Genomic DNA, 24207 nt, shown 5'->3' with positions numbered 1-24207 from the left:
CTTACCGTAAATTCCTTTTCTTCTAGCTCCAATTGGGAGACCCAGCACCCGCCCCTGTTTTTTTGTGTACACATGTTGTTCATGTTGAATGGTTTCAGTTCTCCGATATTCCTTCGGATTGAATTTACTTTAAACCAGTTTATAATTTTTTTTCCTCCTTCTTGCTTTTGCACCAAAACTGAGGAGCCCGTGGGAGCACGGGGGGTGTATAGGCAGAAGGGGAGGGGCTTTACACTTTTAGTGTAATACTTTGTGCGGCCTCCGGAGGCATAGCCTATACACCCAATTGTCTGGGTCTCCCAATTGGAGCTAGAAGAAAAGGAATTTACGGTAAGTAAACAAAATTCCCTTCTTTCTAGGTGGCACCATTTCATTTTTATGAGACTTGTGTTTGGCAGAAGACCTATCGGGTGCATTATGCACCCAGAGCCACGAGCCGTTCTGAGTGCATATTGCTACTCCCTGCCTAACTGTCCCTGTATACACTAGCATAGATAAAGAGATCTATAGAAAAAGTATTTCTAAAGATTTTATATCGAATGCTAATGAGCGAGGCGACTAGTTCCAAGTGTGTTATATCCCCTCTTAGCATGGTAGCATGCCCACAGGGGTGTACTAATATGCTATTCAATTCAGCATCACCGTTTGTACCTGTTTGCTGTGACCACACTTCTGAATGCCGGGCACTTCCGGTCATGTGCAGTATGAAGCTGGGTGTACACGTCCGGGCTTCAGAGAGGTCTACTGCGTATGACCGGAAGCGCCCGGCATTCAGAAGCGCAAACACAGGTACGCATGTCACCACTGGTGACGATGCATTGAGTAGCATGTTAGTATGCCCACAGGGGTGTATTAACATGCTCAGAGGGTGGCTAGTCAGGGGAAATAGCGCCCTTGGGACTAGTCCCCGAGCTCATTGGCATATGATAAAAGATCTTTAGAAATATTGTTTCTAAAGATCTCTTTATGCGGATGTATACAGGACGGTTAGGCAGGGATTAGCAATATTCACCCAGAACTGCTCGTGGTTCTGAGCGCATATTGGACCTGACAGGTTCCCTTTAAGACATAAGCAGTACCCACATCTCCAACTCGATAAGAACTGCAAGCACAGCAAAAGATGATCCATCCTGAACTACACTCCAGAGGAGAGGGCTGGTGCGTCCATTCACGGCTGCCAAATCTTATAAAATGTACCAGTGCTTTCCTCTTTAAATATACGCCTCTTTCTAATCGAAGGACATTATTCATCTTCTTTTGAGCTCTAAAATAGTTGGGGATGAAGGAGCCAACCTATGGTATGGCAATAACTTCCCTTCTTGCTTGGTAAAGAATACATAATATACACAAACCCATTGGGGAGGTCGGGTCCCCCCCCCCCCATCCACCACAGATATAATAAACAAATACGGGGCATAGGTTGTACTTTAATATGAAATGCCTGTTCTATGAGGCCCAGAGTTTGCTTCCAGAATACTCCAAAATGTCTGCCCACCCACATTACATGCATTAAATTGCCATCATCCTGTCCACACCTGACACTGTGCATTGGGTCAAAGTCCTATCTTAAGGCTTAAGACACGGCATGAAAATTGTAGCGAGTGGAGTGTGATAAAACATCGCATTCTACTCGGACCAATATTAGCCTGTGTCTCAGCACCCATGAGCGATTTATTTTCTCGGCCCCATTCGGACCAAGAAAACAATTGCAGCATGCTGCGACTGTAATGCCAGACTTTCTCTCGCACCCATTCAAGTCTATGGGGCGAGAGAGTGATCGCACTGCACTCGCAGTACACTGGTGTAACACAAGTGCAGGGCGAGAATGGCAATAGCCGGCTGCGGAGGAGAGGGAGATAAATCCCTCCTTCCCCTCCTCCGTGCCGGCCCATCCCTCATCATCGCTGGCAGCACAGCAGGAGCCGAGTGTCATGCGAGGATCGCATTAATCCCTGTGTGGCCCCAGCCTAAACGTGAGGCTAGGCGTCTTGTATACCCTATGAATGCAAAACAGCTGAAATAGCCTCTGAGACCGCCATCTTAGGGAACTGCTCCAGAATTTCTGTCCATGGGTCATCTGCAAAGGAACCCAGATCCCTCTATTTACCACTGACCGTTACGCCGCCTTCCAGATTCGTCACAATCGCGTTTCAGTTCCATTAATTTCCAATGGAATTGCGGCAAGATGCGGTTGCGTGCGTCATACTCGTCCACATGTGGCCGCATCTTGCCGTGATTCCACTGGAAAAGAATGGAACTGAAACGCATTTGTGACGGATCTTGTTTTGTGGCAAAATAGCACTGATGTGAGGGCAGCCTTAATGGGTACCTATCTAGGTGGGCAGGCAATAGCCTTTTATATAATGCAGATATAAGACCCCGAAAGGAATAGACTTCGCTAAATTATTCAGCATAGATCTGTGTCACCTTTCCAGGACCTCACCTCGCTTGTTTCTTGAATGCATGTTGCAACTGTAGATATTGATAAAAAAAAAATGTATGCGAGAGATAAAACTCAATCTGCATTTACCCAACGCTTTTAAGAACGTTATTTGCAGAATATGGGACCCTGGACAGATTGCTCTTTCCTGCTCCTGGATTTCCTGCACATCTGGATTCTGCCATAGAGCAGCATGTCAACTGTTTTTTTTTTTTTTTTTTCCCCTGGGTTGTTAGTTCTTCCACCCATTGACTTCATAAAAAGAGGAACCAAAAATGCATGCAATTTTCAGTGCGTTTTTTTTTTTTTTTTTTTTTTGTGCGTGGGGGGGTGTATGTTTCTCTGCCAGAAGGTACAGATTTCATCCAGAAATTTCTGCAGCGTGTGCCCATCCCCGCTATTTCGATATGTATAAAACAAGCTGATGGTTCCCTTTAAGCCATGGAGAGAAAATAGAAGAAATAGGCCTATAAGCCTACCAGAAAGCATTTTTCCTATTAAAATAAGTGTGCGCACCCCATGGTGTTATGCGATGTGTGGGAGGCCTGGCAGTGTTTGTTGGCAGGATAACCTGTTGATGTGTTGTACAATGTCAGCACCAATATTGTATTTTTCTGCTCTAAATATTCCTTTCCGCTAAAGCTGTTTCGGCCTTGTCCTCTGCGGCACACATTAGTTCGGTTTAAGAACAGCAGAAACCTATATATTTAGACACGACAACCGCTTTAGGAAATCTGTCACTAGTTTTTTTACTATGTAATCTGAGAGCAGAATGACGTAGGGATTGAGATTACTGCGGTCCCCTCGCATAACACTCTGCTTGCGCTGGCAGTACAGCAGAGTGTCATGCGAGTGTCCCTGCGACTGAGGTCCAATTGTGCAAGGGGACCTCAGCTGCAGGGGGCAGGCCGGCACTGAGGAGGGGAGGGAGGGATTTATCTCCCTCTCTCCTCCGTAGCCGGCTATTGCCATTCTTGCTCTGCACTCGCAGTACACCGGTGTACCGTGAGTGCAGTGCATTTTCTCTCACCCCATAGACTTGTATGGGTGCAAGTGGAACAGCATCGCATTACACCTGCAGCATGCTGCGATTTGTTTTCTCGGTCCGATTAGGACTGAGAAAATAATCGCTCATGGGTGCTGCCCCATAGAGTAATATTGGTTCGAGTGGAATGCGAATTATTTTTTTTTTTTTTTTTATCGCACTCCACTCGCACTGATTTTCATGCCGCGTGGCTTAGGCCTTATTCCAGTGATTTCACTTTGCTGCGTGTTGCGGTTTCAATAAAATCAGTTTTATCAGTGGGAGATTTTACCACAAGACTAGTTGCCTCATGCCTTCTTGTCAACTGCTGTGTATCCCTTCCCCACCACTGATTAGTAGCTTCCTGCCAATCAGTGATTTAAGTGGAGATATACAGGGCTCAGTATTCTGAGCTCTGCTAGATCTACCGCAAATAAAAGTGTATTAAATTGACAGCCTGCAGTCCATTAAGTGACACCGCTGGAATCGGCGTCTTTTTCCTTACATCAAAAGGGTAGCAAAAACCTGTCAGATTCCAAATAAAACATGACTTGTTATAGTAAATGAAATGTTAAATCTTACTCTTTTATTTTAATATCGTGTTTCATAAACTGATTGACGTTTCCTCAGGATCCCATTTTGCACATATACGAGGGGTGCTGATAAGTCTTTGGCTTTTTGATCTTTTATTGTTTCTATGGTAATGAATGTTACATCACATGAAAGCCTTATCTGTCTGTGTTTTCAAAATTTTGTTTGTTGCTTATGGCAACGGTGTTCTACACATGCGGGAAAACAAAATAGCGGTGTCTAATGCAATATTCACAGCAACTGAGAGCAGAGGAGTGATAAAATTCTTGTTTCTGTAAGGAAAGTCTGTGAAGGATATTCGTGGTGACATGTCACAGACATTGGGGGATCAATGCCCTTCATATTCCACAGTTAAGAACTGGGTTGCCAAATTTAAAACGTGCCACTTCAGCACCAATGATGAGGGACGTCCTGGACGACCGAGAGTGGTGGTTGTTCCGGAGATCGTCGATGCTGTGCACAACCTCATACTGGACGAATTTCAGCTAAAGCAATAGCAGACATCATGGGGATTTCCCGTGAACGGGTTTGTGTCATTATCCATGAACATTTGGACATGAGGAAGCTGTCTGCAAAGTGGGTCCCCAAATGTCTGACAACAGATCAGAGAAGCAGCGAGTGAAAACTTCCCAGTCCATTGTCAGCGTTTCCGGACTAATAAGAACTTCCTGGATCGACTGGTCACTATGGATGAGACCTGGATTTATTTGTATGACCCTGAAAACATGGAGCAGCCAAAAAGAGTGGAGGCACAGTGGTTCTCGTCTAAAGAGGTTTAGGGTGCAAAAATCAGCCACTAAGGTGATGGCGTCTGTGTTCCGGGAGAAGGAGGGCGTGCTGCTAGTGGACTACCTACAAAAGGGTTCCACCATCAATGCAATGTATTACATTGAACTTTTGGACCAACTGAAAGCAGCTCTGAAGACCAAAAGGCGTGGCAAGCTGTCCAAAGGAATCTTGTTCCTGCAAGACACTGCCTCCGCTCACACTGCACAAGCGACCACGGCAAAACTGGCAGAGCTGGGCTTCCAGCTGGTTGACCACCCACCTTATTCACCAGATCTAGCTCTCTGACTATCATCTGTTTCCAAACCTGAAGAAACACCTCAAGGATAAAAAAATTTCACACCATTTTTGATGCCATGGCTGCTATGGATGCCTGGTTTGAGGCACAACCAAAATCCTTACATCTGTATTCCTCGTTTTGTAAGCCTAGCAAAAAAGTGTGACATCAGTGGAGAGTATGTGGAATAAATGTAAAGTTTCATCATCCTATCTCGTTTCTTTCTGGGTAAAGCCAAAGACTTATCAGCAGCCCCTCGTAACAGAAGATGGATTTAATTCCTGCTAAAACCATATGTAACCATATCCCTAATCTTTTACTTTCAGATGAGCCAACCAGATCTTTGAGCGGGCTGATCCTAAAAAATAATGTAAAAGCTCATTTTCACAATTTTCCAAATGGAGTGACGGATTTTATCAAGAGCGAATGTCTGAATAACATTGGAGACTCCTCTCCACTTATTAGAGCAACAGTCGGTGAGTGGCTTGTTTTTTTTTTTTTATTATTGGTTACTTCATTGATATTTTGTTTTTTCTTACATTTTTTTTTCTTTTTTCTTCTTTTTCTTTCAGGTATTCTAATCACAACAATAGCATCAAAGGGAGAGCTACAAAATTGGCCGGAGCTCTTACCAAAATTATGTGGGCTTTTAGATTCTGAAGATTACAACACGTGTGAGGTGAGGGTTTTTAACGTTTTTTTAAACGTTTTTAACGTTTTTTTTTTTTTTAACGCACAGGTTGCCTATAATCAATCTGAAAAGCGGCAAAATTGGTGGCGACAAATGTGTTTTCTTCCACAAAATGTCTTGTTAAATAAGCATTTACAAAATTTCAGTTGTACAAACTACCGTATTTTTCGTCTTATAAGACGCACCCCAAATTTAGAGATAAAAAGGTAAAAAAAATAAAAAAATGGGGTCAGTTTTATACTCTGTGTTGTCTTACCGGAGAGGGGCGTCAGTGGTGGTGGAGCGGGTTCACTGGCGGTGGTTGTGTGGTGGTCAGGCTGGTGTGGCGAGTGTCCCAGATGCTCTGTCGGCGGTCCGGGCTGCAAAGAAATGGTGCCTGCAGTGGCGCGTTCTTAGATGGAGCTCTCATCCAAGAGCTCCATCTGTGCACATGCTGACTCCGGGCGCCATCATTTGAAGCCCAGACCGCGGACAGACAATCTGTGACAGCTACCGTAGTCCGCGCTACCAGTAGGCTTGCCCGCCCCAGGCACAGAGAGCCAGCCACCGTGAGTCACCTGGCCGCCCGCACAGACAGTCCCCCGCCAGTTCTCCACATCCCCAGTAAGCTACATTCGGTTTTTAAGGCGCACCCTTCATTCCTCTTTTTCCTCCCAACTTTGTGGGAGGGAAAGTGCGTCTTATAATCCGAAAAACACCATACATATGATTTTTGGGTACAAAAGCAATGATTAATGTCCACCAACGTGTATTAGAGGTTTTAGGCCTTTACGTCTGTATTTAAGCATTATCATAAATCTGGAGAAGACCCCTAAAATTTGTGTTCCCTTTCCTACATTCAGGTTGTTAATCTCCATATTTTTGCATATACAGACGTTGTGTATATTGCGCTTTCTTTTCTATTGCTGTAAGACTTCTCTTCTAGAATAATGATGCAATATGTTTATTTCTACCAAAAATTCTTCTGCTTTCCAGATGTTTGGAAAATAAGCCAAAAGTTTCTGCTTTCTCCTGGGAGAAGAAGTAGAATGCAGATAACAAACGCCATTCTGAGATTTCTGTATACAGTTGTTTTGTATCTGTACATGTATGCATCTTCAAAAAAGTAAACTGATACTGTCTCTACCTTATGCTGCTCTCAAATGAGGTAGTAAAAACCTGCTGACAGAGACCCTTTAATCCAACGATGTATCACTTAGATTACTGGGTGCAGCCATTCTGACAGAATCTGAATTTTTATATTTGGCCATGTAGGAAATCAAGAGCTGCCCCGTCCACACCAGGCTCTCTATAGAGATTGACAGTGAGTTGTCAGTCACAGTAGGGGGCATGTCTGATTACCATGCATGACATTGTAATCCAAGCAATGATTATCACCAGGTCATCAAGCCTTTATTTTAAGTAAATAGCACACAGCAAGATAAGGGTACCTTCACACTTAGCGATGCAGCAGCGATCCGACCAGCGATCTGACCTGGTCAGGATCGCTGCTGCATCGCTACATGGTCGCTGGTGAGCTGTCAAACAGGCAGATCTCACCAGCGACCAGTGAACAGCCCCCAGCCAGCAGCGACGTGCAAGCGACGCTGCGCTTGCACGGAGCTGCCGTCTGGAAGCTGCGGAGACTGGTAACTAAGGTAAACATCGGGTATGGTTACCCGATGTTTACATTAGTTACCAGTGTGAGCAGGGAGCAGGGAGCCGCGCACACGGAGCGCTGGCTCCTTGCTCTCCTAGCTACAGTACACATCGGGTTAATTAACCCGATGTGTAATGCAGCTACATGTGCAGAGAGCAGGGAGCCGCGCACACTGCTTAGCGCTGGCTCCTTGCTCTCCTAGCTGCTGTACACATCGGGTTAATTAACCCGATGTGTACAGCAGCTACATGTGCAGAGAGCCGGAGCCGGCACTGGCAGCGTGAGAGCTGCAGAGGCTGGTAACTAAGGTAAATATTGGGTAACCACCTTGGTTACCCGATGTTTATCTTGGATACAGCTTACCTCAGCTGTCAGACGCCGGCTCCTGCTCCCTGCTCGCTTCATTTGTCGCTCTCTTGCTGTCACACACAGCGATCTGTGTGTCACAGCAGGAGAGCGGCTTTGAAGAAAACGAACCAGGGCTGTGTGTAACGAGCAGCGATCTCGCAGCAGGGGCCAGATCGCTGCTCATTGTCACACACAGCGAGATCGCTAATGAGGTCACTGCTGCGTCACAAAAAGCGTGACTCAGCAGCGATCTCGGCAGCGAGCTCGCTGTGTGTGAAGCACCCCTAAGAGGCACAGTTGATATTTGTTTTTTAACCCCTTACAGAATGCTGTCCTCAGATTACATAGTAAAAACCTGCTGACTGATTCCCTTTTTAAAAGGGAAGCTGTCAGTCTACAAATGCTGCCCAAACCACGGGATGCACAAGCCGTAGCCTGTTTGGGTGTTGGCACAGAGGTATATTTTTCTCTGAAAACTGTTAGAGAAAACAGTTTAAAGATCTGGCCGGAGACTTTAGCTAGAAAACAAGGCTAGTCCATGGAGTGATCCAGTTGATCGACAGTCTCTATATACACATACGAGAAAAGACCGGTCAATGTCAATCAAGCCAGTGTAGGGTGGAGCTGGCTGGGGCAGGGTGGGACTAGTCTCCTCTCCCCTATAGTTTCCAGATCTAATCTCTTTTTAATTAAAGTACATCGGAAAAGTCCCCATTGTTCCCTCACTACACTTACTGATGTCATTGGCAAGGCTGGTCCTTGCTCTCCCTTCTAGCCGTGGTTTTTTTTTTTCTTCACCTATAATGCTCGCAGACAGGGCACTCTTGCTGGCTTGTTGCTTTGGAGCCGGCGAGGGAGTGCACTGTCACTGTGCATTGAAACCAATATTGTACAGTTGCAAGAGAGCTCATATCGAGCATATGTCGAAATTGAAAGAGCAGTAGAGGATGGGCTAGCCGAGCCTCTGAATCTGATTTATTACTGATATTTCAGGGTGGGCACAGTCTGCCGCATTGACCGCAGCCCCCTGATGACGTGTTGTTGTTTGGTTATCCCAGCATGGACATGGGGGTTCACAAGCAAACGGTCATCAAACTGGATGTAGAAGTAAAAAAAAAGCAGTGACTTTGTAATTAAAGTATATTAGAAAAGAGATTAGATTATTACATTAAGCGGACAGAAATTTAAGATTAAAATAAATGTTAGCTATGGATCTTCCCTTTCTTCGGCGCTCCATTGGGAGACCCAGACGATTGGGTGTATAGCACTGCCTCCGGAGGCCACACAAAGCAATTACACTAAAAAGTGTAAGGCCCCTCCCCTTCTGGCTATACACCCCCAGTGGGATCACTGGCTCACCAGTTTTCTGCTTTGTGCGAAGGAGGTCAGACATCCACGCATAGATCCACTGTTTAGTCAGCAGTAGCTGCTGACTATGTCGGATGGAAGAAAAGAGGGCCCATATGGGGCCCCCAGCATGCTCCCTTCTTTCCCCACTTGTGGTTTGTAAGGTTGAGGTACCCATTGCGGGTACAGAGGCTGGAGCCCACATGCTGTTTTCCTTCCTCATCCCCCTGAGGGGCTCTGAGGAAGTGGGATCTTACCGGCCTCCAAGCCCTGAGGCCGGGCTCCGTCCACAGACCCATTGAACCTGCTGGATAAGGAGCCGGGGTACCGTTCAGGGACAAGGCCCTGCAACTTTCAGGTACTCTGTGTCCCCGTACAGACAGGCACGCACACGCCAGACTTGCTGGGTGTGTTAGTGCGCCGGGGACAGTGGCGCTGCACGCTGGGGTTTGAGTCACAGCAGCTTAGCTGTGTGACTTCATGTGCTGGGAACTACCGCGCCGGCCACTCTCGGAGCGGCGGCGCGGCTGGGACTTGTAGTGCGCCGGGGACTTAGCGCCGACCGCGCTTTTACGGCGGCGGCGCTTATAAATTTAGTCCCCGGCTTTTGCGGCCTAGCTCCGCTTCGTTCCCGCCCCCTCCCTGTCAATCAGGGAATGGGACAGACGCTGTGCAATCGTCAGCGCCGAGGGCTGGAGCCTTATTTACATGCTCCAGCCCTCTCACTGGGCACAGTGGGACGCAGGTTTCCCGCTTTTGGTCTGAGCACGCCCAGGGCCCGCCCCCCCCTCCACAGGACGCCGGCAGCCATTCCTGCATGCAGTCTGGCTGGAGGACGGACACAGGCTCTGGGAGACCCAGACTAGGGATTTCTGGCGACCACACACCCGCGTTTAGCGGGCGGTAAGCAGCACATTAGTGCTGGCCCCACTAGTGCCACAGTGTAGTATTGGTGTACTTTTTCCTGCACCAGACATATATATATATATATATATATATATATATATATATATATATATATATATATATATATATATATATATATATATATATATATATATATATATATATATATATATATATATATATATATATATATATATATATATATATATATATATATATATATATATATATATATATATATACTGTACTGTACGGTCGCTTCTTGGCTGTATACCCCTTTATTGCTCTGAGGAGACAGCAACATGTCATCCACAAAACGCAAGGGTGCCAAGGCACGGGCTGTATACATTGCTTGTACAGCATGTGGGGCTAATCTACCAGCAGGCTCCAACGACTCTCATTGTGTGCAATGTTCAGTCCCAGTGGCACTTCGTCAGCCAGAGCCTATGGTGGTGGTAGCCCAGGCAGAGACGCCTGTGAACCCTGCCCCGGTGACGGGGACAGAATTTGCAGTCTTTGCTGATAAAATGTCTGTGACTATGACAAAAATCCTGGAGACCTTGCAGTCCAGGCCAGTTGCTCAGACCATGGACACTGCTGTGTCTATGTTCCCCGGTCCCCCTCAGTTGGAACTAATCCGTACTTCAAGGGGGTCCCAGGCATCACAGGCTGAGGGCTCTGACTCTGATGACAGTCCCAGGCCGCCTAAGCGAGCTCGCTGGGAGAGACCCTCCACGTCGTCACGCGGGTCAGGGTCTCAGCGAGAAGGGTCTCTATATGATGAGACAGAGATGGGTGATCAGGAGTCTGGTCCTGACACCGCACTCAATTTGGATACGCCAGATGGTGACGCCATGGTAAATGACCTTATAGCGGCCATCAATAGGCTGTTGGATATTTCTCCCCCAGCCCCTTCAGCAGAGGAGGCAGCTGCCCAGCAGGAGAAATTCCATTTCCTGTATCCCAAGCGTAAATTGAGTACTTTTCTGGACCACTCTGACTTCAGAGAAGCAGTCCAGAAACACCATGCTTATCCGGACAAGCGTTTTTCCAAACGTCTGAAGGATACACGTTATCCCTTTCCCCCTGACGTGGTCAAACGCTGGACCCAGTGTCCAAAAGTGGACCCTCCAATATCCAGGCTTGCAGCTAGATCCATAGTTGCAGTGGAGGATGGGGCTTCACTTAAAGATGCCAATGACAGACAGATGGACCTTTGGTTGAAATCTGTCTATGAAGCTATTGGCGCGTCGTTTGCTCCAGCATTCGCGGCCGTGTGGGCGCTCCAAGCTATTTCAGCTGGTCTGGCACAGGTGGACTCTTTCTTAAGTCCAGCAGTGCCGCAAGTGGCGTCCTTAACTACGCAAATGACTGCGTTTGCGACCTACGCTATCAATGCGGTACTAGACTCTACGAGCCGTACCTCAATGGCATCCGCCAACTCTGTGGTTTTGCGCAGAGCCTTGTGGTTAAAAGAATGGAAAGCAGATTCTGCTTCTAAAAAATGTTTAACCAGCTTGCCATTATCTGGAGACAGACTGTTTGGTGAGCAATTGGCGGAAATCATTAAACAGTCCAAAGGTAAGGACTCTTCCTTACCCCAGCCCAGATCAAGCAAACCTCAACAGAGGAAGTGGCAGTTAAAGTTTCGGTCCTTTCGAGGCTCGGGCAAGCCCCAATTCTCCTCGTCCAAAGGGACTCAGAAAGAGCAAAGGAGCTCTGATTCCTGGCGGACTCACTCACGCCCCAAGAAAGCAACCGGAGGTACCGCTTCCAAGGCGGCTGCCTCATGACTTTCGGCCGCCTCCCTCCGCATCCTCGGTCGGTGGCAGGCTCTCCCGCTTTTGCGACATTTGGCTGCCACAGGTCAAAGACCGGTGGGTAACAGACATTTTGTCTCACGGGTACAGGATAGAGTTCAGTTCTCGTCCTCCGCCTCGGTTCTTCAGAACTTCCCCACATCCCGACCGAGCAGATGCCCTTCTGCAGGCGGTGCATTCTCTAAGAGCAGAAGGAGTGGTGGTCCCTGCTCCTCTTCGGGAACAAGGACAAGGTTTTTACTCCAATCTCTTTGTGGTGCCAAAAAAGGACGGCTCATTCCGTCCTGTTCTGGACCTAAAACTGCTCAACAAGCATGTGAACGCCAGGCGGTTCCGGATGGAATCCCTCCGCTCAGTCATTGCCTCAATGTCTCAAGGAGATTTCCTAGCATCAATAGACATCAAAGATGCTTATCTCCACGTGCCGATTGCTACAGAGCACCAACGCTTTCTACGCTTCGTGATAGGAGACGACCATCTTCAGTTCGTAGCTCTGCCATTTGGTCTGGCGACAGCCCCACGGGTGTTCACCAAGGTCATGGCGGCAGTGGTAGCAGTCTTGCACTCTCAGGGACACTCTGTGATCCCTTACTTGGACGATCTACTTGTCAAGGCACCCTCTCAGGAGGCATGCCAACTCAGCCTGAACGTTGCACTGGAGACTCTCCAGACGTTCGGGTGGATCATCAACTTCTCAAAGTCAACTCTGTTACCGACCCAATCACTGACGTATCTTGGCATGGAGTTTCATACTCTCTCAGCGATAGTGAAGCTTCCGCTGGACAAGCAGCGGTCACTACAGACTGGGGTGCAGGCTCTCCTTCAAAGTCAGTCGCACTCCTTAAGACGCCTCATGCACTTCCTCGGGAAGATGGTGGCGGCAATGGAGGCGGTTCCGTTTGCGCAGTTTCATCTGCGCCCACTTCAATGGGACATTCTCCGCCAATGGGACGGGAAGTCAACATCCCTGGACAGGACAGTCTCCCTTTCCCAGACGGCCAAGGACTCTCTGCAGTGGTGGCTTCTTCCCACCTCATTATCACAGGGAAGATCCTTCCTACCACCGTCCTGGGCGGTGGTCACGACAGACGCGAGTCTGTCAGGATGGGGAGCAGTTTTTCTCCACCACAGGGCTCAGGGTACGTGGACCCAGCAGGAGTCCACCCTTCAGATCAATGTTCTGGAAATCAGAGCAGTGTATCTTGCCCTACTAGCCTTCCAGCAGTGGCTGGAAGGAAGGCAGATCCGAATTCAGTCGGACAACTCCACAGCGGTGGCATACATCAACCACCAAGGGGGGACACGCAGTCGGCAAGCCTTCCAGGAAGTCCGGCGGATTCTGATGTGGGTGGAAGCCACGGCTTCCACCATATCCGCAGTTCACATCCCCGGCGTAGAAAACTGGGAAGCAGACTTCCTCAGTCGCCAGGGCATGGACGCAGGGGAATGGTCCCTTCACCCGGACGTGTTTCAGGAAATCTGTCGCCGCTGGGGAAGGCCGGACGTCGACTTAATGGCGTCCCGGCACAACAACAAGGTCCCAACCTTCATGGCACGGTCTCGCGATCACAGAGCTCTGGCGGCAGACGCCTTAGTGCAAGATTGGTCGCAGTTCCGGCTCCCTTATGTGTTTCCACCTCTGGCACTCTTGCCCAGGGTGCTACGCAAGATCAGATCCGACTGCAGCCGCGTCATACTCGTCGCCCCAGACTGGCCAAGGAGGGCGTGGTATCCGGATCTGTGGCATCTCACGGTCGGCCAACCGTGGGCACTACCAGACCGACCAGACTTGCTGTCCCAAGGGCCGTTTTTCCATCGGAATTCTGCGGCCCTGAACCTGACTGTGTGGCCATTGAGTCCTGGATCCTAGCGTCTTCAGGATTATCCCAAGGGGTCGTTGCCACCATGAGACAGGCTAGGAAGCCCACGTCCGCTAAGATCTACCACAGAACGTGGAGGATATTCTTATCCTGGTGCTCTGCTCAGGGAGTGTCTCCCTGGCCATTTGCATTGCCTACATTTCTTTCTTTCCTGCAATCTGGGTTAGAAAAAGGTTTGTCGCTCGGCTCCCTTAAAGGGCAAGTCTCGGCGCTATCCGTCTTTTTTCAGAAGCGTCTAGCACGACTTTCTAAGGTACGCACGTTCCTGCAGGGGGTTTGTCATATCGTACCCCCGTACAGGCGGCCGTTAGATCCATGGGATCTGAACAGGGTACTGGTTGCCCTCCAGAAGCCGCCCTTCGAGCCTCTGAGGGAGGTTTCACTTTCTAGACTATCACAGAAAGTGGCTTTTCTGGTAGCGATCACATCTCTTCGGAGAGTGTCTGAGCTAGCAGCGCTGTCATCCAAGGCTCCCTTCCTGGTCTTCCACCAGGACAAGGTAGTGCTGCGACCCATTCAGGAGTTTCTCCCGAAGGTGGTATCCTCTTTTCATCTTAATCAGGATATCTCTTTGCCTTCTTTTTGTCCTCATGCAGTTCATCGCTATGAGAAGGATTTACATTTGTTAGATCTGGTGAGAGCACTCAGAATCTACATTTCCCGCACGGCGCCCCTGCGCCGTTCGGATGCACTCTTTGTCCTTGTCGCTGGTAAGCGCAAAGGGTCGCAGGCTTCTAAGGCCACCCTGGCTCGATGGATCAAAGAACCAATTCTTGAAGCCTACCGTTCTGCTGGGCTTCCGGTTCCATCAGGGCTGAAGGCCCATTCTACCAGAGCCGTGGGTGCGTCCTGGGCATTACGACACCAGGCTACGGCTCAACAGGTGTGCCAGGCAGCTACCTGGTCGAGTCTGCACACTTTCACCAAACATTATCAGGTGCATACCTATGCTTCGGCGGACGCCAGCCTAGGTAGAAGAGTCCGGCAGGCGGCAGTTGCCTCCCCGTAGGGGAGGGCTGTCTTTGCAGCTCTAACATGAGGTATTTCTTTACCCACCCAGGGACAGCTTTTGGACGTCCCAATCGTCTGGGTCTCCCAATGGAGCGCCAAAGAAGAAGGGAATTTTGTTACTTACCGTAAATTCCTTTTCTTCTAGCTCCTATTGGGAGACCCAGCACCCGCCCTGTTGTCCTTCGGGATTTTTGGTTGTTTTTCGGGTACACATGTTGTTCATGTTGAATGGTTTTCAGTTCTCCGACGTTACTTCGGAGTGAATTTGTTTAAACCAGTTATTGGCTTTCCTCCTTCTTGCTTTTGCACTAAAACTGGTGAGCCAGTGATCCCACTGGGGGTGTATAGCCAGAAGGGGAGGGGCCTTACACTTTTTAGTGTAATTGCTTTGTGTGGCCTCCGGAGGCAGTGCTATACACCCAATCGTCTGGGTCTCCCAATAGGAGCTAGAAGAAAAGGAATTTACGGTAAGTAACAAAATTCCCTTCTTTTTTAATCTGTTTTCCCTGAGATGCTGGTATGTACCTGGCTTCAGTCGTGCAGCCAAACTCTGATTTTTTTTATTTTTTTTTATTTTTTTTATTTTAAAGGTTTTCCAACATTAAAACAATCCCTTCTGAATCCCTGTTTCCCCATTTTTAAAATAACACTTTTATACTCTCTCCTGGGCAGGCGCCGCTCCAGCTGTCAGCAGTGTCTCTCCCAGGGATAGTGTGACATTGTCATGCAATCCCTGCTTCCCTCTCCTCACCTTCGGACGTCTCGCATACATATGAGCAGATCAGGCAAAATTCAAATTCACCTGTTCACGTGGATTTTTGCTGAGAAATTCGATTTACAGAGAAGTCATTCTCTATGAATGGACTGTGCCTCACTATGTTCTGGGGTCTCTCCAGACCCCAGAGCATAATAAACTTAAGAGGTAAAAATAAATAATCTTTATACCCCCTCTGTCTCTCCTTAAAAAACTGTCACCAGGTTTTTGACACCTAATCTGAGAGCAGCATAATGTAGGGGCAGAGATACTGATTCCAGCAATGTCACTTACTGGGCTGCTTAGTGTAGTGTTGATAAAATCAGTTTTAATTAGCAGTAGATTATCATTAGAGGACTACTTGGCGTGTTGCAGGTAGTCCCGCGTATTGAGGAGCTCTGTTTAACTGCTAGATCTGCAGCAGAAAGTAATTGACACATCACTGGAATAAGGGTCCCTGTCCCTACATTCTGCTGCTCTCAGATGGGGGAGCAAAAATGTGCTGATAGACTCCTTTTAATGGTGTGGTCTTATCACCACCGCAAGGGAATAACATTTTAAAATATGTGGCGTTCATGGCTCTCTCAGCCAAATAGCTTCCCCACCCTGACTTAGCCTGTAATGGGAACGGACCTCAGGTCTGAGGAGCAGCAGAGCCGCATGACATGGGTGTCCTCAAGAGAGGAAGACCATTACATTGAATAGTGTGACTGAGGAAAAGAAGGTGACCGTGACACGGAGTGATGTAGTGGAGCCGGGTCATAGTTTCATAGTTTCATAGTTTTTAAGGTTGAAGGGAGACTCTAAGTCCATCTAGTTCAACCCGTAGCCTAACATGTTGATCCAGAGGAAGGCAAAAAAACCCCAATGTGTCAAATAAGCTCCAATGGGGAAAAAAATTCCTTCCTGACTCCACATACGGCAATCAGACTAGTTCCCTGGATCAACACCCTGTCATAAAATCCAATATACATAACTGGTAATATTATATTTTTCAATTAATGCGATCAGGCTCTGCTTAAATTTTACTTGTGAATCCCTCAATACAACATCATACGGCAGAGAGCTCCATAGTCTCACTGCTCGTACAGTAAAGAGTCCTCATCTGTGATTATGATTAAACATTCTTTCCTCAAGACGTAGCGGATGCCCCCGTGTTCCAGTCGCAGGCCTAGGTGTAAAGAGATCTTTGGAAAGGTCTCTGTACTGTCCCCTCATATATTTATACATTGTGATTAGATCCCCCTAAGCCTTTGTTTTTCCTAACTAACTAACCCCAAGTTTAATAACCTGTCTTGGTATTGCAGCCCACCCATTCCTCTAATAATCTTGGTCGCTCTTCTATCTACCTGTAAGATTATGCTATTTATAACCTTCTATACTTTTGCTAACAAGAAATGCATCCATTCCTCTCTTAAATTCATTCAGTGAGTTGGCCATCACCACTTCCTCAGGAAGAGAGTTCCAGAGCCTCACTGCTCTTACCGTGAAGAACCCTCTTCTATGCTGATGTAGGAATTTTCTTTCCTCCAATCGAAAAGAATGCCCCCTTGTTCTTGTCATAGTCCTTGGTACAAACAGATCATGGGAGAGATCTCTATATGGCCCTCTGATATATTTGTACATATTTATTAGGTCTCCCCTAAGTCTTCTCTTTTCTAGAGTAAATAGACCTAATTTTGATAACCTTTCCGTGTATTGTAATGCACCCATTCCATTTATTATTTTAGTAGCCCGCCTCTGAACCCTTTCAAGTTCAGTAATGTCTTTCTTCAGCACCGGCGCCCAAAATTGCACACAATACTCCAAGTGTGGTCTGACTAGTGATTTGTACAGAGGGAGAATGATGTTTTCATCTCGTGCCCCCAGACCTCTTCTAATGCATCCCATCACCCTATTTGCTTTGGTGGCTGCTGCCTGACACTGGGCACTCCAATTTAGATTCTTATTCACTAAGATGCCTAAGTCTTTTTCCATGTCTGATTTCCCCAGCAGTTTCCCATTTAGTAAGTAATCGTAGCATCTGTTTCTCCTTCCCATGTGCATAACCTTACACTTATCTGTGTTAAACCTCATTTGCCATTTTTCAGCCCAATTCTCCAATTTACTCAAGTCCATCTGTAGTTGCAAACTGTCCTCCTTTGTGTTAACTACCTTACATAGTTTTGTATCATCTGCAAATACTGATATTTTACTCTGTAAACCATCCACCAGATCATTAATAAATATATTAAATAGTAGGGGGCCCAATACAGACCCCTGTGGCACCCCACTAGTAACCCTGGCCCAATCTGAGTATGCACCATTAATAACCACTCTTTGTTTTCTACCACTAAGCCAGCTACCTACCCATCTACACACATTTTCCCCGAGCCCAAGCTTTCTCATTTTACTTAGCAGTCTTTTATGTGGGACAGTGTCAAATGCTTTACCGAAGTCGAGATAAATGACATCCAATGATTCTCCTCGGTCCATGTGAGAGCTTACATCCTCATAGAAGCTGATCAGGTTAGTTTGACAGGAGCGATCCTTCATAAATCCATGTTGATATGGAGTTAAACAGTTATTAACATTGAGACATTCCATAATAGTATCCCTTAAAAACCCTTCAAACATTTTACCCACAACAGATGTTAAGCTTACCGGCCTATAGTTTCCAGGTTCCCTTTTGCACCCTTTTTTGAATATTGGTACCACATTTGCTAGCTGCCAATCCAGTGGAACAGACCCAGTTTCTATAGAGTCTTTAAATAAAAGGAATAGAGGCCTGTCTATCACATTACTTAACTCCCTTAATACCCGAGGGTGAATGCCATCAGGGCCTGGTGATTTGTCAATTTTAATGTTACTAAGTCGGTTCTGCACTTCTTCCTGGGTTAGGCAGGTCATACTTAATGGGGCATTTACATGATCACTCTGCATTTCCCCTGGCATATGCTTTTCCTGTGTGAACACAGTTGAGAAAAAAGTATTTAAAACATTTGCTTTTCCCACATCGCTTTCTATGATTTTACCCTCATTATTCTTTAAAGGGCCAACACCATCAATTTTAATCTTTTTTCTGTTTATATAATTAAAGAATAGTTTGGGATTTGTTTTGCTTTCCTTAGCAATGAGTCTCTCAGTTTCTACTTTTGCTAAAGTCAGCGCACTGACTGAAGGAACGAGTGGCTGAAGGGTGCTGATACAAGAGAGCAGGACAAGTAATGAAGTGAGTGTCTTGAGTGGATGTCCTCTAGGCGTCTTCAGTAGCTTATAGCTCAGTCCAGCCATATTGGCAACAGCCCTCTAAGGCTACTTTCACACATCCGGTTTGAGCCGTGCGGCTCAATCCGGCTGTGAAACCTATGCAACGGATGCGGCGAAAACACCGCATCCTTTGCATAAGTTTTTACATGCGGCCGGTCCGTTTTTTTCCGGTTGCGGCATGCTACTGAGCATGCGCAGTGGAAAAAACCGCATGCGGCCGGATGCGGTTTTTTTCCCCGCATCGCGCCGCATCCGGCATCCAGAGGCATGCATTGAAAATGCGCCGCAGCGGCCGGATGCGGCGCAATGCATTTTTTTTTTTTTTTTGCCGGAGCAAAAAACGTTGCAGGGAACGTTCTATCCGGCCGCCGCATCGGCTAAATCTGCCGCATGCGGCAAAAACCGGACCGAACGCAAGCCCCTGCGGCACAATACGGCACTAATGTAAGTCTATGCAAAAAAACCCGCAACCTGCGTTACAAAAGCCGGTTGCGGTTTTTCTGCAGAACGCCGTATTGTGCCGCAGAGCAAAAATCCGGGTGTGTGAAAGTAGCCTAAGAGGGAAAAGACGTGGGACTGCTTGAGGGGGAGAATGACTTCCAAGGACTGTGATGTAGGACTAGGCGGGTAGTGTTGGGAAGAAAAGACTTATGGAGGATGGAATAGCTGAAAGTGAAAAATCTGTGTTAATGATCCTCTGTGACGCTGAAACCTGGAAGATTTCTGTCCACTCGCTAACCTACATTGTCAAGTTCAGTAACACTATCTTTTTTTATGAACTTGTGGTCTCCCTCAATGAACGGTGTACCCTCTAACATCTGGTCCTGGCCGGCCAAAACCACCGGCAACATGAGGCCTGCGAAGGCGTATCGCCTCCTCAGTGAAACTCCACACACCCAGCCAGGACCTCCATTTTCATGTAGTGTGCCGGGGTGTGGCAGATAAATACCTCGCCCACGACTACCACCGCACCACGTTACAGTACCAAACGTTTGCTCCAGTCTCTGCTCCGTTTAGGTAACTGATTTCCTGCTCGTGCTGTAACTAAGTCGTACAAACTGCATCTCATCTGCTTGTTCTCTAAAGTCTGTTCTTATTGTTTCAGGGAGCATTCGGGGCTCTTCAGAAAATCTGTGAAGACTCTGCGGAGATTTTAGACAGCGATCTATTGGAGCGGCCGCTCAATGTAATGATCCCCAAGTTCCTGCAGTTCTTCAAACATAGCAGTGCAAAAATAAGGTGCCGTGTATTCATTTATAATCCTTCTAACCACTTTGTCATTAATTATTGCTATTAATGAATTGATTTTTAGATTGAAGCCATCCTGTTCTGATCGCCGCATTTAAGTGTAACCCCTATTTCTTTAATCCCCTAAAGAAAGGCCCGACTTGGCTGTAACGTCCATGTTTTTTTTTTTTTTTTTTTTATTTTTGTTTTTTTTGGGCGTAGCAGTATGTTTTTGCTGTTACATTTGTCAGTTTCTGCGTTTTGAGGTCCTTTCTGCGTAATGTGTAACTTTGTGGGAAGAAGCAATTCTGTGGGGCATTTTATTTTGTCATGTTTTCAAATGTCTGGCCAACGGGGAAAGTTTTTATTTCTTTGGGACGGTAAAATTACAACAACCAATCTTATGTAGTTTTACTTAGTTTTCTGCAATGAATACACTGATATAACATCCTTTTTGTTTTTTGTGACACCATACAGAGTATGGGCTTGTTTTTGGCATAACTAGGTGTCATATTTGTTTTTACATATATATAAAAAAAGTCTTGTGATCCTGTCAATAATTTACTACACCACTTATGTAGTTTTGTGCATTATCTCTAATTGTTAGCTATGCTGATGGTGTTTGATCTATGGCAAACCTGGAGGCCATTGTTAGGCCTCTAGTTGCTATAGCAACCGCCGGCTCACCACGATTACATCGCGGGGAGCCAATAAAATTATGGAAGGAGCAATCTACCACTGTCGCATTTCTTGACAATATCACTATTGGAATTTAAGGCTTTATTAGTCTCTGCGGAGAGTTGTCAGGCAGCTCGTTGATCACTACCGTCTGTGCCAGAAGTGGTTGGTAGGATCATACAGTGGGAGCGTGCACTGCTATGGATACTGGCATGTTCTATTAGGAAAACTTGATGGGCATCATGTTTGCCTTGTAAACTGTCCTGTCCCATGCAGTTGCATATCGCCATGTCTTGTGTTAGATTGTGTATGAGAAGAACTGTGGAGGCACACCCAGTAACCTATAATGTAATTGGAGGGACTGACCACTATTACCCATGCTATGACCAGTCTGACCTTCACATGTATGACAACTGCTTCTTTCTATGCAGGTCGCATGCTGTCGCCTGTGTTAACCAGTTCATCATTGGAAGGACCCAAGCTCTTATGCTGCATATCGACTCATTTATTGAGGTAGGCACCTACAAGTAAAGCTCAGTGGGCGTAAGGTATAAATCGGGCCGGCGAACCTCCTCCTTTCTAAGGGGGCAGGTCGTGCGACGTCACACGGCAGTTGTCCAATAGAAGCGGAGGGGCGGAGATGAGCGGGATGTAACATCCCACCCACCTCCTTCCTTCTGCATTGCCGGTGGAGGCAGGTAGCAGATGTTCCTCGCTCCTGCGACTTCACACACAGCGATGTGTGGTGCCGCAGGAACGAGGAACAACATCGCTAATAAGCAGAGAACGATTTTGTTTCATGATGACCTCTCCGCTGCAAACTATTTTTGACTGCTTTTGCGATCGTTTAAGGTCGCTCATAAGTGTCACACACTGCGATATCGTTAATGACGGTGGATGTGCGTCACAAACACAGTGACCCCGACGATAATTCATTAACGATATCGTAGCGTGTAAAGCCTACTTTAGTGTTTTGTTGAGCAATTATTGCAAGTATTTTATGGATGTGCCTGATATAGGCTCTAAATGACCCCCTTATTGCCTGGTGTTGCTTTAATCGGGGTCATGCACTTATCGCCTCAGTTCCTGTACCAGCCGTACAGCAATATATTGTCGTGGACAACTAGTTTGACACTGAGACAAAATTTTGTTTTCGTGTTGGCTGCTTAATGCTTCTAGATCTTGCAGATGCTTCTATGGTTACTTAAGTAGAATTATCAGCATTTCATGCGTTTTTATACTTTTATTGACAAATATTTCAAGTTTATATAAAGACTTCATATTTACAGTGCTTTACAAAACTTCTGCTTTTCACCCAGACATGATGGATATCTGCTTCTGACCCAGATCTTGACTGATAAACTCGAAGTACTGATTAGAGATTTGTTTTTGTAAACAAAAATTCAATATATAGTTCACAACGCTGTTTTGATAACTCTTTTTTTTTTTTTTTTTCCTTGAGGCATAGTTTTTCCTCATGGTGGAACCCCCTCCCCCCCGGGTCTGGCTGCAGGAAGGCGCACCCCCCTTCCCCCCGGGTCTGGCTGCAGCACCCCCCCCCCGGGTCTGGCTGCAGGAAGGCGCGCCCCCCCCCCCCCCGGTCTGGCTGCAGGAAGGCCCAACAGTGCAACCCCCCCCCCCCCCCGGGTCTGGCTGCAAGAGGGCGACAACCCCCCCCCCCCCCCCCCCGGGTCTGGCTGCAGGAAGGCGCCCGGAGGCGTCATTCATGTGTGGTTGCTTCTCATCCATGGAGTCGGCTCGCTCAAAATTTTGCCAAAGAACACTGCCATAAGTGAAGAATGGCGTCAAAACCTCCTCCAAGACGAACGTCTCCTAACAATCTGGGAATAATTTGCTGATTAACAATGTTTTCTCTATCGTTTCATTGGGGGACACAGGACCATGGGTTATGCTGCTGTCACTAGGAGGCTGACACTAAGTAAACAGAAAAAGTTAGCTCCTCCCCAGCAGTATAACCCCTGAGCCGGAGGCGGACTCAATCAGTTTTTTGCTTAGTGTCGTAGGAGGCTGATGTGGGCCGACTGGGCCCCCTTCAGCCACTTGATTTTTTGCGTATTTTTTTCATTTTTTCTCGGCGACGCTCGTCGCTCTCATCTGTGGTACTTTTCTGTTTCTGCAGGTATCGTACTTATCTTCCTCAGCTCTCGCAGCCCGGTGGGTACCACTCCCTAGGGTCGCAGAGGTTTGAGTCTTCGGGCCCTCGTCCCCGTCCATTCCCGCGGTACCAATCCCTGGTGTGTTCGTGCGGGGCAGAATCTTCCTGGGCACCCCTATCCGCTCTGCGGTATCACCCCAAAGGGCGCAAGGGGCTAGGCAAATAGGGACTGGACCACAGCGCGTCTCGATCTGGATGGGGCCCGCAGCGCTGCTACGTTTTTAGGGGTTTCTATCCCCCACCAGGTCCACCTCCCTGCCTTCTTCAGCAGTTTCCCTGGTGCCCGCAGCCATCCCTTCTGCGAGCGGAGCACACAGGAGTATGTGCAGAGTCTCAGCCTGCACTCTGGAGCGCGCCGAGGATCAGGTAGGACACCATCTCCTACCTTCTCCCCCTCGGGCGGCTGTACAAATGTTAGGCCCCGGTCTGGGCCTAGTCGCCGGGCACCCCCGCTCCCCGGCTTCTGCTTGGTACTGGGCGTCCCAGGCTGCGCCGCCGCCGCTTTGCTGCCGGATCCGCCGGCGCTGCCTCTGCCCGCGCGGCAGCGTCAGACTTTAGCCCCCGGCGTCGGCCGGGCCCCCGGCGTTCTAGGCCGCGACGCCGCCGCCTCGCGGCCGGATCCGCCGGCACCGCGCGCGGCAGCGTCAAAATTTAGTCCCCGGCTTCGGCCTGGTCCTCGGCGTCCTAGGCCGCGACGCCGCCGCCTCGCGGCCGGATCCGCCGGCACCGCGCGCGGCAGCGTCATAATTTAGCCCCCGGCTTCGGCCGGGTCCTCGGCGTCCTAGGCCGCGACGCCGCCGCCTCGCGGCCGGGGCCGCCGGCGCTGCCTCGGCCGCGAGGCAGCGTCAAAATTTAGCCCCCGGCTTCGGCCTGGTCCTCGGCGTCCTAGGCCGCGCCGCCGCCTCGCGGCCGGGGCCTCCGGCGCTGCCTCGGCCGCGAGGCAGCGTCAAAATTTAGTCCCCGGCTTCGGCCTGGTCCTCGGCGTCCTAGGCCGCGACGCCGCCGGCGCTGCCTCGGCCGCGAGGCGGCGTCATAATTTAGCCCCCGGCTTCGGCCGGGTTCTCGGCGTCCTAGGCCGCGACGCCGCCGCCTCGCGGCCGGGGACGCCGGCGCTGCCTCGGCCGCGAGGCAGCGTAAAAATTTAGCCCCCGGCTTCGGCCTGGTCCTCGGCGTCCCAGGCCCGCCTCCCGCGCTGCCCCAGGCATCATCAGGGGGGTGTGGGATATTTTTTTTTTTTTTTCCCGCTCCCTCAGTGTTCATTTTATTTAAAAAAAAAAAAAAAAAAAAAAAGATTATGGGAAAAACAGAACACACTTTTTTGGTAGTGTATATTTTTTATATTGGATCGATTTTTATTATAGAT

General features: G+C 48.1%; 1 protein-coding gene across 4 annotated transcripts in view; it reads left to right on the top strand.

Annotated features, from left to right (window-relative positions):
- TNPO1 (transportin 1) overlaps positions 1 to 24207 on the top strand; it is a 163996-nt gene that overhangs the window by 26543 nt on the left and 113246 nt on the right. For all 4 annotated transcript variants that reach the window (XM_075325207.1, XM_075325216.1, XM_075325234.1 and 1 more), the window contains exons 3-6: positions 5445 to 5594; positions 5691 to 5797; positions 19869 to 20002; positions 21100 to 21181. In XM_075325207.1, coding sequence (XP_075181322.1) covers positions 5445 to 5594; positions 5691 to 5797; positions 19869 to 20002; positions 21100 to 21181 — 473 coding nt within the window. The remainder of the gene's footprint in view (positions 1 to 5444; positions 5595 to 5690; positions 5798 to 19868; positions 20003 to 21099; positions 21182 to 24207) is intronic.

Source organism: Anomaloglossus baeobatrachus, chromosome 1 (assembly GCF_048569485.1).
Source record: "Anomaloglossus baeobatrachus isolate aAnoBae1 chromosome 1, aAnoBae1.hap1, whole genome shotgun sequence".
In the NCBI taxonomy this organism is placed as follows: Eukaryota; Metazoa; Chordata; class Amphibia; order Anura; family Aromobatidae; genus Anomaloglossus; species Anomaloglossus baeobatrachus.
The sequence above is the reverse complement of the archived record's forward strand: the minus strand, read 5'-3'. Positions and strand labels throughout refer to the sequence as shown.